This window comes from Lissotriton vulgaris, chromosome 9 (assembly GCF_964263255.1).
Source record: "Lissotriton vulgaris chromosome 9, aLisVul1.2, whole genome shotgun sequence".
NCBI classification, from domain to species: Eukaryota; Metazoa; Chordata; class Amphibia; order Caudata; family Salamandridae; genus Lissotriton; species Lissotriton vulgaris.
This window is the reverse complement of record NC_141697.1, coordinates 257,186,664-257,201,017: the sequence shown is the minus strand read 5'-3', so window position 1 is coordinate 257,201,017 and position 14,354 is coordinate 257,186,664. Positions and strand designations below refer to the sequence as shown.

Genomic DNA, 14,354 nt, shown 5'->3' with positions numbered 1-14,354 from the left:
CAAAAACCGAAGTCATGCTCATGGGCAAGAAATGGACCACCATCCCCCCATCGGTCTGGCCAGACGTTTTCGGTGAGGTGCCCACCCCGAAACCAGAAATCAAGACCTTGGGAGTCTGGCTTGAACCAGAGCTGTCCATGAAGACCCAGGCGGCCAAAACAGCAGGCACCTGCTTCGGACTCATGCGTTCCATCCGCAAAATCCTCCCAATACTCCCGCCCCTATCTAGGAAACTCCTGATTCAAGGTTTGATCCTTGCCCGGCTAGACTATAGCAACGCTGTCTACCTGGGAGCCCCTGAATCCACCCTGGCCAAACTCCAGCGAACTCAAAACGCAGCAGCCCGACTCCTTATGGGCCTCCCTTCAAGAACCTCGGCCAGACCAGCGCTCAAGGCCCTACACTGGCTTCCAGTGCGTCAGAGGGTAGAATTCAAAGCGATGTGTACTGCCCACAAACTCCTCAATGGGCTTGGCCCCTCTATCCTGAGAGGCATGGTCACCCCTTACAAGGCCCCTAGACTCCTCCGCTCGGACAACGAACGCTTGGCCATCGTTCCGAGATTCAGGAAGGCGCGAACCGGCGGTAGACGGTTCGCAGTAAAAGCCTCCGCAGGATGGAACTCACTCCCCCGCTACCTGCGACTGGAACCCTGCCACCTCCTCTTCCGTAAGAAATTAAAAACTTTGCTTTTCCCCAAATAAGCTCCCCTTCCCCCTCTGGCTTTCACATGTATCATTAGCGCGGGGATGCCTCCGGGTCACCAGGCGCTTTATAAATCGCTAAATAATAATAATAATAATAAAATAAATAAATAAAAATTGTTATCACTGAACAGCCAGTCATTCAGTAGAGATTGTTGCAAAGCCATCTCCTGACATTTGAATGTAGGGGGTCCCCAACTCACCCTCGTACTGCATCTGAGTGCATTTCTAGAATTACACAAGTGACTCAACCGTTCCAGAGAAATCTGCTTATTGAAGATTCTAAAAGAATTGGAAGGGCAGAAGAAATGGAGAGTTTTGCAATGTGTCAATTGTATAACACCGCTACTCACCGTGAATGTCTCAAGGCACTGGAGAGGGGGGTCTGCTGGTCTGTCTGGGTATGGAGGTTCAGACGTAGAGCCTGGTCTTGAGGTCCTTCCTGTGTGTAGAAGATACGAGACAGCAACACCGTTTAAAAAGCAGGCTACGTCCAATGATGGACAATTGCACAACCCTCCAATTCCTGTATAGTGTGCCTGAGCAGTGGGACAATGTTAGGTCACACACCAAGGCTGTAGCTCTCTCACCACCAACAGCCCCATATATTTGAAGTGGCCCACTGCCACCTTAACAAGGGTATGCTGGAGGCACTGCGGCCGGGTCATTTATCATTGGCACAGATATGGTTTTATCCCATTTCCCTTCCAGCTCTGAGTTGTTGCCACAAATTCTTAACACCGGAGTAGGCCTGGGAAGAGAGTGGTTAGATTGGTGGAGGCACAGCAGTGGGTCATTAGCCTATAAGGATAATCTGTCCTGTGCCTGTTTCGTCAATGTGAGCTTTCCACCAAGGGTTCAATTGCAAAGTAAATTGAAGTGGAGACGGTGGGCAGCCCTCTTGTCGGCCGCAATCAATGATGAAATGTGTAAAAAGCACTCCATTCACCCTAGCACGGGCCGAGGGGACACCGTATAGTGTTGTTACATATCTACGAAAAATGCAGGACAAACTGCATCTTATGAAGTACCTGATGTAAAACGGGCTAATGTACGGTATCAAAGACTATTTTGATGTTGATTGCTAGCAATGCTGTCTTCCCCTGCAATTACTGAGCCTTAGTGTGAGGTACAAGCATCAGAGAACATGTTGGTGCTACCACATGGCAAGAAGCTATGATTGCTGTGGATCAGAGTTCAAATTACTCTGGCCAGTCTGCCCCCTAAGTGTTTTGCTAGTAACTTTACTTCTGTATTGAGGAATGATATTGGTCGAGATGTGCAGACATTTCACTGCAGCTCCAACACCAACACACAATTTCGACTTCATTGTTAGCCTTGTGGAGATTGTCATTTTTGTTTTGTTCTTTTGTCCTCGACTGTGCTTTAATGCCTGCCTTTTATCGCCTGTTGTACCTCCTTAGATGCGAAGGGAAGATCCAATTCTATCATATCCTCTTCTTGGAGTGTGGAATAGAGGAGATCATTGATTATTGGATGTTCTAGTTCAGACTGGAGGGGAGGGGTGTTTGTGAGTACAGATTTTAATAGTAATCGGCAAATGTTTATTTAATGCCTACATAGTCTGTGACTAGTTGCCTGTTATTGTGAAATAATGCAGGAACGATCCCCTCCTTGATGTCTTTATTGGCCAACCAGTTCAACAATTTGCCCTCCTTTTCTCTCTATTCGTACATCCTTTGTCAAGAGAGGGCCTGTGCCTGCCTAACTGTGTCCAGCAGTGTTGCTTAGGGTGGATCTAGCCATTGCTAATTGTCAGATTATGTCCTCTGAACACACAGTGGCAGGCCTTTCCTCTAAGATGTCAGTTTTGTGGTCTAAGGCGGCAACTTCACAACTGCTGTCGACCACTTTACGCCTGAGGCAGGACATGGTCTCCCGCATACTATGGTTTTAAATGCCTCAAAAAAGGTTCACCTGCTAGTGGGACTGAGTGCGTGTTTAGATCAAAGTATTCTGTTAAAAGTCTGTTAGATGCTTGTCTCTATACCATCAAATGTTCAAATGTTACTCAGATGCCACTCTCCCCTCTGTACACGACCCTGAATGAAACTGTGACTGGGAATAATCAGAAAGCCCCTCAGGAAGAATTTGTGCTTGCTTTTTTCTAATCAAATCAGTCGCTGGGACAAATATATAACTAATACACTAGCCAGAATAATGCTGAGTCGAGCAGAAAGTGTATTTTCTCGCCCAAGAATTACATCTGCGCCAGGTTTCCACAAGGCCCAGTGGTGCTGGAACAATTTTCAGAGTGGGGTTGCTGCCATCATTGTTATTTCACTGAGGTCATATGGATTGTGAAAAATTGAACTATCACAGAAAGAACAAGGGTAGCATACGAGCCATGCCCATTCAGTAGGAGAGTGGTAAGGGTGTGGTATGTAGCTGGTGGTGCATTTTGGAGCAAACTTGCAAATATATTAGTAAACATGGTGTGGTAGCACACTATTATTTAAATTGAAATGGCCCCTAAATAATCTCTAAAATGTAGTTTTAAAGATAAAACTATACAGCACGCACATGATGATTCGTGAAAATCAGGTTTCAGTGAATATTTATCATTTGCACATCACCAAGTAAAGTAAATACTTTAAAAATATTTGTTTCCATCACTCTTCAAAATAACGAAAGAAAGTGTTTAATATGTGCTTTCCTAACCTCTGATATATTTTGGAATATTTGTGCAGTTCAAGTCCTGCTGTGTTAGAAAGTAAATTAACATTGTAAATAAAGCCTTTCCTTTCACACTCAGTAATATTGTCACATAGTTCATTTTACAAAATCCTCTCACTTTGCAGTCTGAGAAAGAGAAGTAAACACGTCTCCATGTTAAAAGTATAAGCAGCAATTTGTCAGAAGTCAGGGCCTAACATTTGAAATCTGTGAGGAGATGAAAAAAATGTAAAGGCATCTTTATTGCTCATTCACCTTCTGAACTCCAGCTTGGTTACTTGGGAGGCTGCAGCACCCCCCGCAACCCTACTTCAAGTTTCTATGACAAGGCCCATTCAAACAACCCATTTAGGGAGGCTCTTTTGTTTGGTAGTAGCAGCTGAGGAGCACATGCTGAGGGCTGGATTTATAACTGAATTGAACTCCACCACCATTGGTTCTGGGCGGAAAGGCCAGCAGTGTTCTCGAGACATAAGCGAGGGTATCCTCCGTCAGACCCAGGGAGATGTAGACACCAACGAAGAACCTGGCCAGTGTGTCCGTTGTATGGCTGTTACCATAAAGGAAAATTCCATCAGAGCAGGATCGTGACTTCCAAGGAGCCCTGGTTACAACCTGCATGATACATCCTAGTGTAACTGTGACAGCCCATTTGTTGGCATACTGCATTACTGCCCTTTGCTTACTGTTATTGTTTAGCCCATTTATATTCCTGGATAGTATTTGGTGGGTTCATGTGTTACACTATGTGTTGGAATATTAGTGGGGCCCATGTCGTGCATGAATGTTATTAGTGGGGGCCAATAATGAGGTGTACATAGCTGGACCCTGTCGGGAATGAATGGCCTTAATGCCTTGAGCTAGAGAATCCGGTGGGTCTTCCAACCCCTTCTTCCCCGTTGAGTTTGAGTTGATTCAATGGAGTGTCCCCGAACTTACCTGCAGTGACCTGTTGGAGCCAACAAACCACAAAACTAAAACAAGCCCCCTAGCCGTATACTGAAGTGTCTGTCACTCACCAGAACTTTAAATTATTAAGCCTAAACCAAGATTGTTTGTTGGGGTGTGTTCAGAAAGCTCAGTGCTATAACTCCACAACTGAATTGATCAATCATTCACCATAGTAAAACCTAAGGCCCTGTCACTTTTCAGCTGCGGAGACCATTAAGGGCATAGCCATTTAAGAGGAAACAGATATGCCAGTGTCTTTAGGGAGAAGCTGACCAGCTCCCAAGTGTCGGGTTCTGTCCACAAGTGTCCAAAGTTCAGTTAGATACTGCAGCAAACTCCTCTCCCACATCTTGTTTAGCTGAGTTGCTTTCTGAGTTGCTGCCATTGAGCAGGAGTTTGTTTCTTGCCTTCCTTTTGCCGTTGATGAGATCTGTTTCCCAGTGGGCATGAATACCCCGCTGCTGCCTGGGATGAGTACCCTAGCCAATTTACTGGGCCCTTCAGCGTTTTTCTCTCTTCAACCCAGTCCCAAGCGGCCCCTGGCTTTTTGAAAAACAATGTCTTGCTCTGGAAGCCAACTCAAAACTTGGCTGTAAACCAGAGCTTATAATGTAGCTGTAGGGCTCTGAGTTTTTGCTTAGCTGTGAAAGAAGAGAACCCCTGCTGGTGCACCAAGTATGTATAGTGTGCAAACTGCAACATTTTCCGGTTGTTGAACAGATTAGTTTCTCTACAACACGCTTCTCTCAGGATGGTGTCCCTGTCTACATAATTGAGGAAGCAAACGATGATGTACCGCGGCAGGGCACCGGTTATGGGGGGGTGAAGGGACCGCATCAACAGGGCTCTGAGCGCCTGGTCCATTACAAAACATAGGAAGGGTTTGTCTGTGGAGACCAACGTTTTAAGCCAGGTAGATTGGAATTTTTGAGACCTCAGCCCCCTCCAGTATGCCCATGATGCTTACATTATTTATCCAAGCTCAATCCTGTCTTCCAGGTGTTTAGTGGCTTCAGCTAGCGAACTGGAGAAGCATGTATGGTATGTGTCCTGATTTCCTATTGCTATCTGATTTTCAGCATCTGAGTCTCTTTTAGTGGTCTTGCCTAAGGTCCTGTTGGGGGAGGTGGATCACTAACTGATTGATCCCATGGAGGAGATGAGGGAATAGGTCCGGCTCCTGCCATAGGGTCCGTCAAACTGCTAGGCAAAGTTTTCTAGATCCTCAACGAGGCTCACCGCTGCTGTTTTTGAGCTAGCGCCAGTCCGCACCATCAGTCCAGCAGAGCACCACCCCTGCTGAAGCACTGACCAGAGACGATGCACACCACCTAACTTTCTCCCTCAGGGAGTGCCTAATACACTATATTGCTCCACTACCTGAAAGAAGATCCATGTGGCCTCAACCGAGCTTTCCTGTACCTGGCGTGCTGCTGCTCTCTGTCCAAGGTTTCCCCTAGATAGCATGCTTCATCATAGGGTTCTTCCCGTTCTGCTGAGGAACGTGGCGGGCTACTGCCAGTGAAAGACACGGGAGCACTGAATTGGTAAATACCCAATGAATGATGGTATGGGAGTAGGTGGTGTTAGAGGTGCAGAATTAAAAATACCTGTCTGATAGGAAAAACGAGGTTTTATTCCGCCCTTCAATCGGTAGGATTAATAATGAGAAGAAATACAGAACACACAGTAATAATGCACCAGGTTTCTGTATAGTCTACATGATTCAAGCCACTTTTCCCAGTGGCTATCTTCAGGACCAAGGAATTAAACTCTCTGAATACGACCTTGGTTGCAGGTATTTTTAATTCTGCACCTCCAATCCCTACTACTCCTATTCCATCATTCATTGGGTATTTACCACCTAAGTGTTCCTGTGTCTCTCACTGGTAGTAGCACGCATCCGTCTGCAGCGAAAGGGGAAGAGCTCTATGATTAAGCATGCCGCCTAGGACAAACCTTGGTGGGTGAGGGTTACCCTACCAAAAGAAGTGTGTTTTTGCGACCTCTAAGAGGATTCACTTTTTCTAGTTCAGTGTAGGTCTTCTATTTTTCGTATTTATGCGGTTAGGAGGATGGGACCCTTTAAGAATTCCTTTGGTTTTCCCCATTCTTTCAGCTGCTGAAGGACTGGGCTAATTTAAGGCCCAGCGGTGCCAGGGGACAACACCTGAAACCTTCGTGGGATACCTGTTCCGGCGTACAAATTACAGAGACACGGGACACTTCCTTCGGCGTCAAAGATCAGCATTTATTTACTGCAGGGACACAGAAATCGCTAGAAGTACAACATAGTGTAGGTTCAGAGAGTCTGCTTCGAATTGCAAAAGTGGATCGCTCCTTTTATACACATTTACGCCATTGCACAACATAACGAACAAAAGGTTACAACTCAGTTCCCACAGTAAACTTCAAAAGGATCGCATTCATGTTTTCAGAAACCCGAAACATAATTATAGTAAAATGTCGGTTCCCAACTGTAAAAACACACTATCCCACCATTAAGCACATTCCATTCTAGTCGTAAACGACCTAAGAGAAGGGACAGAAACAGGTGCAGGAAGACAAAGATAGACAACAGATTGAAAAAGAGTGTGAGGGCAATATCGGAAGCGTGATCACAGGATCAAAGGATTCGAGCCTAACGTATGCAAGGCTGAAACAATAGACCGGCACGGCAAGATGAGCCTCGTTTCCCTAGTCATAAAGGCACACTCAAAGGAATATGCATCTTCCGCAAAAGCTTGGGAATCCCAGGGTCATCAAGCGGACATTGTCCGTTCGCCGGCTACGAGAGGGCAAGAAACAAAATGGATGCCATATCTAAAATGGAACCCGAAGGCTCAGATGAAAAACCCGTAAATAAGACGAACCCTTCCAAGTAGTGTAGCGAAAACGCGTACATCTACTAATCTCGTCATTTACGGTTCGTAGATACCAAACTCATCCATATCCGAACAGGCCCAAAACGTCGTTCCGATTCTTACCGAACCTCACTGCTCTCTGTCTGTCGGCTTCACTTGCTCCAGCTGACTCGCCTGATGAGAGGCCCAGTGAACACCCCATCAGCTTCTAGATCCAACGCCCTTTTCTCTAGGGCACCGGCCACATGGCTGGTCTCTGCTCCTGCACCACTTTCTTGTCTCCCACAGAACCGCAAGGAGGGGTAAAAGATGGGGCCCTGTTGCCTCACTAGTCAGCTTATAGGTTATCTGGCCTTCTTCAGATTCTGGTTATTTCCTGGCAGCCAAAACCTGGAACTCACTTCCCACTCACCTTCGCCTGACTCAGAACCACCTAGCATTCAGAAAGCAACTCAAAACGTGGTTATTTGACAAGTAATCCCCCATCCTTCTTCAAGCGCCTTGAGACCCTCTGGGTATGTAGCGCGCTATATAAATTTTTTGACTTGACTTGACTTGACTATGCATTTGAAGGAGCTGGTAATGTTGCTCAGCAGCGCTGTAGGTGCAGTGTCCACCTTTCTTCCATCTTGCCTGCCAAAATGCTTCCTGAGGAGGGCACCCTCTGAGACAGCGTCTGCAAGGCCTCACGGGAAAAGTGTTGCTTTCAGTGGTGTCCCTGAACTTACTCCTGGCCCCAAGGAATCAGGGTGTCTGAAGGAGCAGGATTCCTATGAATGATGGGGAAAGTGGCAGGGCACTAGATTAAGCATCCCCAGCTTGACCTGCAGGCCACGTTCACCTCACGTTTTTAAACAACGTTTATTAATGCCTAACACCGTATGGGGTTATTCTCTCCAACATTGCTCTTGGCCTTGTGCTGTCTTCTCTCTGGATGGCTACTATTTTGAGCTGATGGAACAAGGTTTTTTTTAAACAACTTTATTTATGTCAAGTTTTAACAACCAAAGAGTTTTCCGGTTTGGAAAGCAGGTTCTACATTTACACAGAATAGAGTTCTATAAAACATCCCTGCTCTGAAAGCAAATGGATTCCCATTCTGCCTATTTCTAAAACCCTTCCCATGTCTTCTGGAACGCCACTTACCCATGTGCAATCTGTAAGTTATAATCTTCATATCTGGGAGAAGCAGGCACGCTTGCCGTCGGCAGTAACCTTCGAGATCAGAAGCTACTCATTGTTGAATCTTGTCATTTAATAAATGTCAATAATGGAGCCTATATTCTTTCAAAATACATCTTATCCAGTACCATGGCTGTGAGTCCATCTATAATGTAAAGAAAAGGGACTCCCTGCAAACTACTGAGTTCCTAGGGCAGGGAAAATATATTAATATAGAGAAACCTAGTACTACTCATGGGTATTAAAAAAAGCTACACAATGAACATTTTGCATTTATAATAAAACTAGGCACAACTTGTATGTGAAGATAAAAAAGAGTAAGGGTGTATTCAAAAGTTTTATTTTTTAAAATGTATCCAATGTATGATGTAACTAAACTAGGCACATGTGATTGTAGATTGCAGGTCAGATACAGTTGTAACCAGTGGCTTTCCTGAAGACGGCGCTTGTGTGCCGAAACTCGTGCAGAAGAATTCAGATGAATTATCTCAACCAGCCACTATTAAATTCAATTATTGGCGAAGAATTTGGATGTCTCATCCCAATCTGCCGTTATATACTATATATTATATATTTCATTATTGTCAATGATATCTATTTTATATACTGTCGTTTATCATATTGGATTGTTTGTTTTCTAAGAGTATTTGATGTTTAGACTGTAGATGAGAATGGCGTATGAATGTACAGTTATGAGCTGTCTTGCCCATTGGTAGTATATGTATAATATGAATATGTTTAATATTATTTTTTGATACATCCATAAATAAAAGAATATCATCTTTTGAATACAACCTTACTCTTCTTTTCCTTCACATACAAGTTGTGCCTAGTTTTATCATAAAGGTATAATGCTCATTGTGTAGCTTTTTTGGATACCAATGAGTAGTCCAAGGATTCTCTATATTGATGTGAGTCCTTCTATCACATAGAGATTCTACACTTTTTTTCTACCAAATCGCTATGGTGGATGTCTAGGGCCCCTCCCACCTTTGTGTGATAGTCAACCTAGCTGCAGGTAGCAGCTGAGAAATAAGTTTGCCAATTGCTTTATTGAGGAAAAGAGACATTTATTGTCCTCTGCCGCCAACAACCAACCAAGGGGCCATACCCAGCCTTATAACTGTTATACTCTGAACTTGTTCCAAGACTGCCTTCTAGAAGCTTTGAATGTCGGGACAGTCCTAGAAAACGTGCCTATAGGTGCCTCCAGCCTCACAACCCCTTTATCAAGGTCCAACATCCCCATGCTTTTGGGCCAATTGGTCTGGGGTTAGGTACAAACATATTATTACTTTATAAGCACTCTATTTGTATTAGCTGAAAAATGGACAACTGGACAACCCTATGCCAAATTGCGATCCATTGGCTTTCAGACATCTCTGCACCTGGGTTCTCTCTCCACCTGCATCTGCATGGCTGTGTCACACACAGAATAACATCTTTATGGATCATGGGAAAGATCGGAAGATTGACGAGTATCTTATTGGTGCCAAGTTTGGTGTTTAATCATAAAAATAGGATGTGTAAGATTTTGTTTCTTTAGAATCATGCTTGTGTGCCATGATTGGATGTCAAAAAAGAAAAGCAAGCACCATGGCCAAGTAACTATGCAACCTCATGAAGGCAAGTAACCGACTCAACACGAGAAGCACCTTTGCTACCACTACTTGCGCTGAGTGGTGGAGCAGCAACTGGAAACACATAGGAAAGCTGGCACACCTCCAGCCCCGGCCTCCAAATTGGCACTCCAGGTAACTTGTTTGCATTATTGGATTCTTTACTTAACTACCCATTCCGATGATTTACCCAACTTCAGTGAGAGACTTGGACTTGTGATTCTTTTCTATCATGTATGAATTACAACCGTTCTGTGTCGGTTATGGGTTATTTCCTTTGACATCAAAAGCATCTCACCCTTCTCATTTAGCCAGGCGCATACCTAGCATTTTGCATTAATAGGTCCTTCTTCAACCAACGTCATCAAAGTGTAATGTCTATATGAACATTCGGTGCACTCTAGAGCACCAGATCTGGAATCTTTAAAAGGGGGGCGTCAAAATTCCAATAGTTGAAACTCTAGGAGTAGGATTGGTTTTGTAAAATTAACTTTTTATATTAAAAATGTGTTAACTCGCACAGATTTTCTACTGTTTTGAATTAAAGTAAATGCCAATGATAGTTAACTAGGTTAGAACAGAGTTACTTCGCCCAGTTAAGTGCAGCGTTCTCCATTTCTGGTAGCGTGAGATCTGTTCTGGAGATTAATGGGGCATTATTTGAATGTCATTAATCGGTGAGCAAAGGAGTTACGAAGACTTTTCTAAATATTTAATGGTAGTCAAACTAAAGCTTAAAATAGTAGTACTAAGCAAGAAAATATAATTTACGTGCCTTCAGATGTTTATCTTGTGTGGTTAATGTATAGGAAATGCCTATTTTAGTATGCTTACCCTCAAATGTTTGGTCTGATGCTGCTGGTTTAGTGCACAGAGGTCTGTTAACCAGACCTCAGTGTCCTGACTTAAAACGGTGTATGTTTGATTGGCTTGTACCCAATTGGCATTAGCCAACTTAACTTGTAAGTCTTTAATATATGGAACCCAGGTACCCAGAGTCTGTAAGTTAGAGGGTCACCCTAGGGATGGTAGCAATGATTGTGCCACCCTCTGTGTGACAAAGGTAGAACATGGCTCTCAGATTGGAAGGGCAATTCAAAACTTCTAACTCTATTTTGCCATTTAAAGCAATAGCAAATCCCAGTCTTCCCTCCTTTTTTTCTTTATTGCAGTCTCCAGGCATTTATTTAAAAATGAGGGAAGGCTGCTCTCATTTGAAATGCCTGATGTACTTTCTATATTTTACGTTGCGTGTTTGTTCTAAACATAGAAGAGCACTACTGCGCATCAGTTTTGTTTACGTTTGCTGGGACGATTTTCGTGTAGTGAAATTACAATGTTTTAACTCTTGCAATATTTTACATTTTGTTTACATAATCCTTGTGAGAAATAGTTTTTAATTTGGAGAAGGTGCCACAATCTTTTACATAAAGACAGAAGAGGTCTAAGCATTAAAAGGCTTGAAGGCCATGGGCCTAACGCTGGTGTGTCTAATGGAGAAGGATCTTCATTGCAACCACAGACTGTATTAATGAGTCTTACTTAGATTCATTGGATGTAAATTGATCCCATGTGGATACCATGAAGATCTGGCATGGATCAGATCCTGCATACTTCCATTTCTAATATCTGTAAGTCACCGTTGAGGCTGCCCTAGCGATACCTTAATCCAGCTGCTGTATGTTGGGCAGTGGAGCATATACTTTTACATATTCCAACAGCAATAACCTGTGATTGTCTGTGGAAAAGACTAATAGCCCTATTGGCGAGTGCAGAATTACCAGCTGACACCTCGTCCTTGCTAACTTCTGCCTGGCACTAGTAAATTTGATACTATAAGGTATCAAACAACTTATTGAACTAAGAAACCTAATGCCCAAGTCGAAATTAATGTAACCTGTTGCAGTGTGCAACCTTTGCAAAGTTTCCACTTTGTTGCCCTAAATCCCCTGTGCCCGACCACGGTTACACATGGGGTCTGTCCATGAGACCCCTTTCTGCCTCCTGGAGAGACATGCAAACGACTTCCAAGAAAAGACACAATAGAAGCCTGTGTGGGGTAGATGTGTTACCTCTCCCTGGCAGGAAGCAACACAGGTGTTGGCCCAGAAGGCGAGCTTCAAAGGAGAAGCAGCCTTTGAAGGGCAAATAGTGAACACATGAGGATAGGCTGCTTTATCTTTTAGGTAGACAGGCTGGCATTCAGAAAGGAGAGAGGAAACCAGTTACCAAACCGTTTTTTAAGAAGCGTTTAGCCCCCTTGATAGCCACACCTCTGGGTTGGACTAGGCAGCTCTACACGCCGACAGAGGGGTTCTGCCATGTTGAAAGGGGGCAGAATGGAGCATTCTGAGTTAGCTAGATGCCACACTTAGCAGGAAGTGGTCATCAGGAGGGAGGGAACCTTGTAGCCCATTGGCTGGTTTCCATGATCTCCCTTGAGGACATTTTCCGAACATTAAACAAGCACTCCTGGCACCCAGAACTCAGATCTTGTTGTACTGGGAAAGAGAACTGAAGAAGGACTGCCCTGCTGCACCAGCGACCCAGCGAAGAGAAGCTGCATCAATGTGGACTGCACCACTGTACCTGGTGGTTAGCAAAGGAAAAGAGAATGTGCATGATGTGTCCTGCTCATGGTAAAGTCATTTCCCGAGCCCAGCCGAAGTAGAAGACTCCAAGGGTCAGGTGGCTGATCTCCTGATCGCAGCACAGGGTCACAACAGCTGAAAAAGTTTGGGGCTAACTAGAAGTTTGCATTTCTGCTCCTCGTCACTGTTCAGTCACAGGGACCAGGACCCAATGCTCAAAAGTTGCCCGGAGTCTGCTGGGCCCGAGAGAGTCGTCAGAGTGCACCGCAAAGAAGGGTTTCACTGTGACCGCGGTACTGGGCGACTGGTAGCCCATTGGTGACTGGACAGCTGCCATGTTCAAGAAGACTTCGAGGGACAACCCACCCCTGTGGCCAGTACCGCCTCACCAAGCCCGTGAACCAAGGAATAGCTGCAGCCCCCCATCAACTACATTGCATCCACAAAATCTTCAGCATCCTGTCCAGGACCAATTTCATTTTAGTGTATGGCAATGAGATAAAAGTGACTGGAACTGACAAGAGACTGCTTTTTTCGGGAAGGTAACTATTTCTCAGGGCCTTGCTGGCCCTCCGACTAGCTCCATTCCAGAGTTGATCAAAGTACCTGCATTGATACTTACCCAAGTTTTACCTGAAAAAGTTTGTGTCAAATTTGTTGAATTTGACATTGCTTATTTTTTTTTTAATTGCTGTAGATCTTTTTTGTTTTCATGACTAAAAATGCATAAAAATATAATTCATATTTATAAATTGATGTCGGAGTGTCTAGTTTATTTCTTCTTCAGTTGTTTTGCCGCTGTTTAAAAGCTTCATAGTTGTTCCTTTCTGAAATCTTGACTGCTCAGAGCCAGAGCTAAAGGTTTAACAAACGAAACCTACTGGTCCCTGAGGGGTTGGTAGGTGTATGAAGCAGTGAGGTCGCACAACCCCACCATATAATGCCCACCATTTTCTCACAGTTAACCGCAGTGTTTTTGTGTTACTGTAAAAGTACAGAATTGCGTTAGTCCTGGGGTGCAGTTTATTTATCCACAGGTTTGGAAAAGAAAATAATGATGTGTATACACCATTTCTTTTTCAGGGGGATCAGAAACTTTTCAGGATAAGGTGAACTTTTTCCAACGAGAGCTTCGACAAGTGCACATGAAGAGACCTCATTCTAAGATCACACTGAAAGTCAGCCGCCATGCCTTGCTGGACTCTGTACGTACGCTCCAGCCTGTTTGTCAACCTTCTGATCATTGTGTTTCTCATTGTATTTCCTTATTACCAATATCCATCTCGCTTACCTGTGAATAAAATTAGCACTTCATTGCTTTACTTTCCTCTATATTCACAGTCTCTCAAAGCAACACGAAACTTTTCCATCTCTGATTGGAGTAAGAACTTTGAAGTGATTTTTCAGGATGAAGAAGGTAAATTGCCTTTATTTCCTTACACCATTTCGTACTCTAATTGTTCCTTTGCATACATGTAGGCGAAATCTCTACCTAAATCTACCATCATAAAAGTGCTGTGCAATGTTCTTTTTTTTTTCTTCCTCTCCCACCCTGTACAATGCAGAGGTTCTCTGGGGAGTACCTCTTATGGTAATGTTCACTAAACTCCATACTTTTTAATGTCTGGGCAGGTTACTCATCACAAAACCACCACTTGGTGTTAGAGCAGCAAATAATTTCCAGTCACTTACCTTGAAGCTAAACCTCCTGATAGTAGTATGATTTTAATGCGCTCTTTCTTCTTG

General features: G+C 44.0%; 1 protein-coding gene across 4 annotated transcripts in view; it reads left to right on the top strand.

Moving 5' to 3' along the window:
- The window catches only part of AREL1 (apoptosis resistant E3 ubiquitin protein ligase 1), a 618,076-nt gene that overhangs the window by 335,791 nt on the left and 267,931 nt on the right, over nucleotides 1-14,354 (top strand). For all 4 annotated transcript variants that reach the window (XM_086937491.1, XM_086937493.1, XM_086937492.1 and 1 more), the window contains 2 exons: nucleotides 13,692-13,813; nucleotides 13,950-14,025. In XM_086937491.1, the coding sequence (XP_086793617.1) occupies nucleotides 13,692-13,813; nucleotides 13,950-14,025 (198 nt within the window). The remainder of the gene's footprint in view (nucleotides 1-13,691; nucleotides 13,814-13,949; nucleotides 14,026-14,354) is intronic.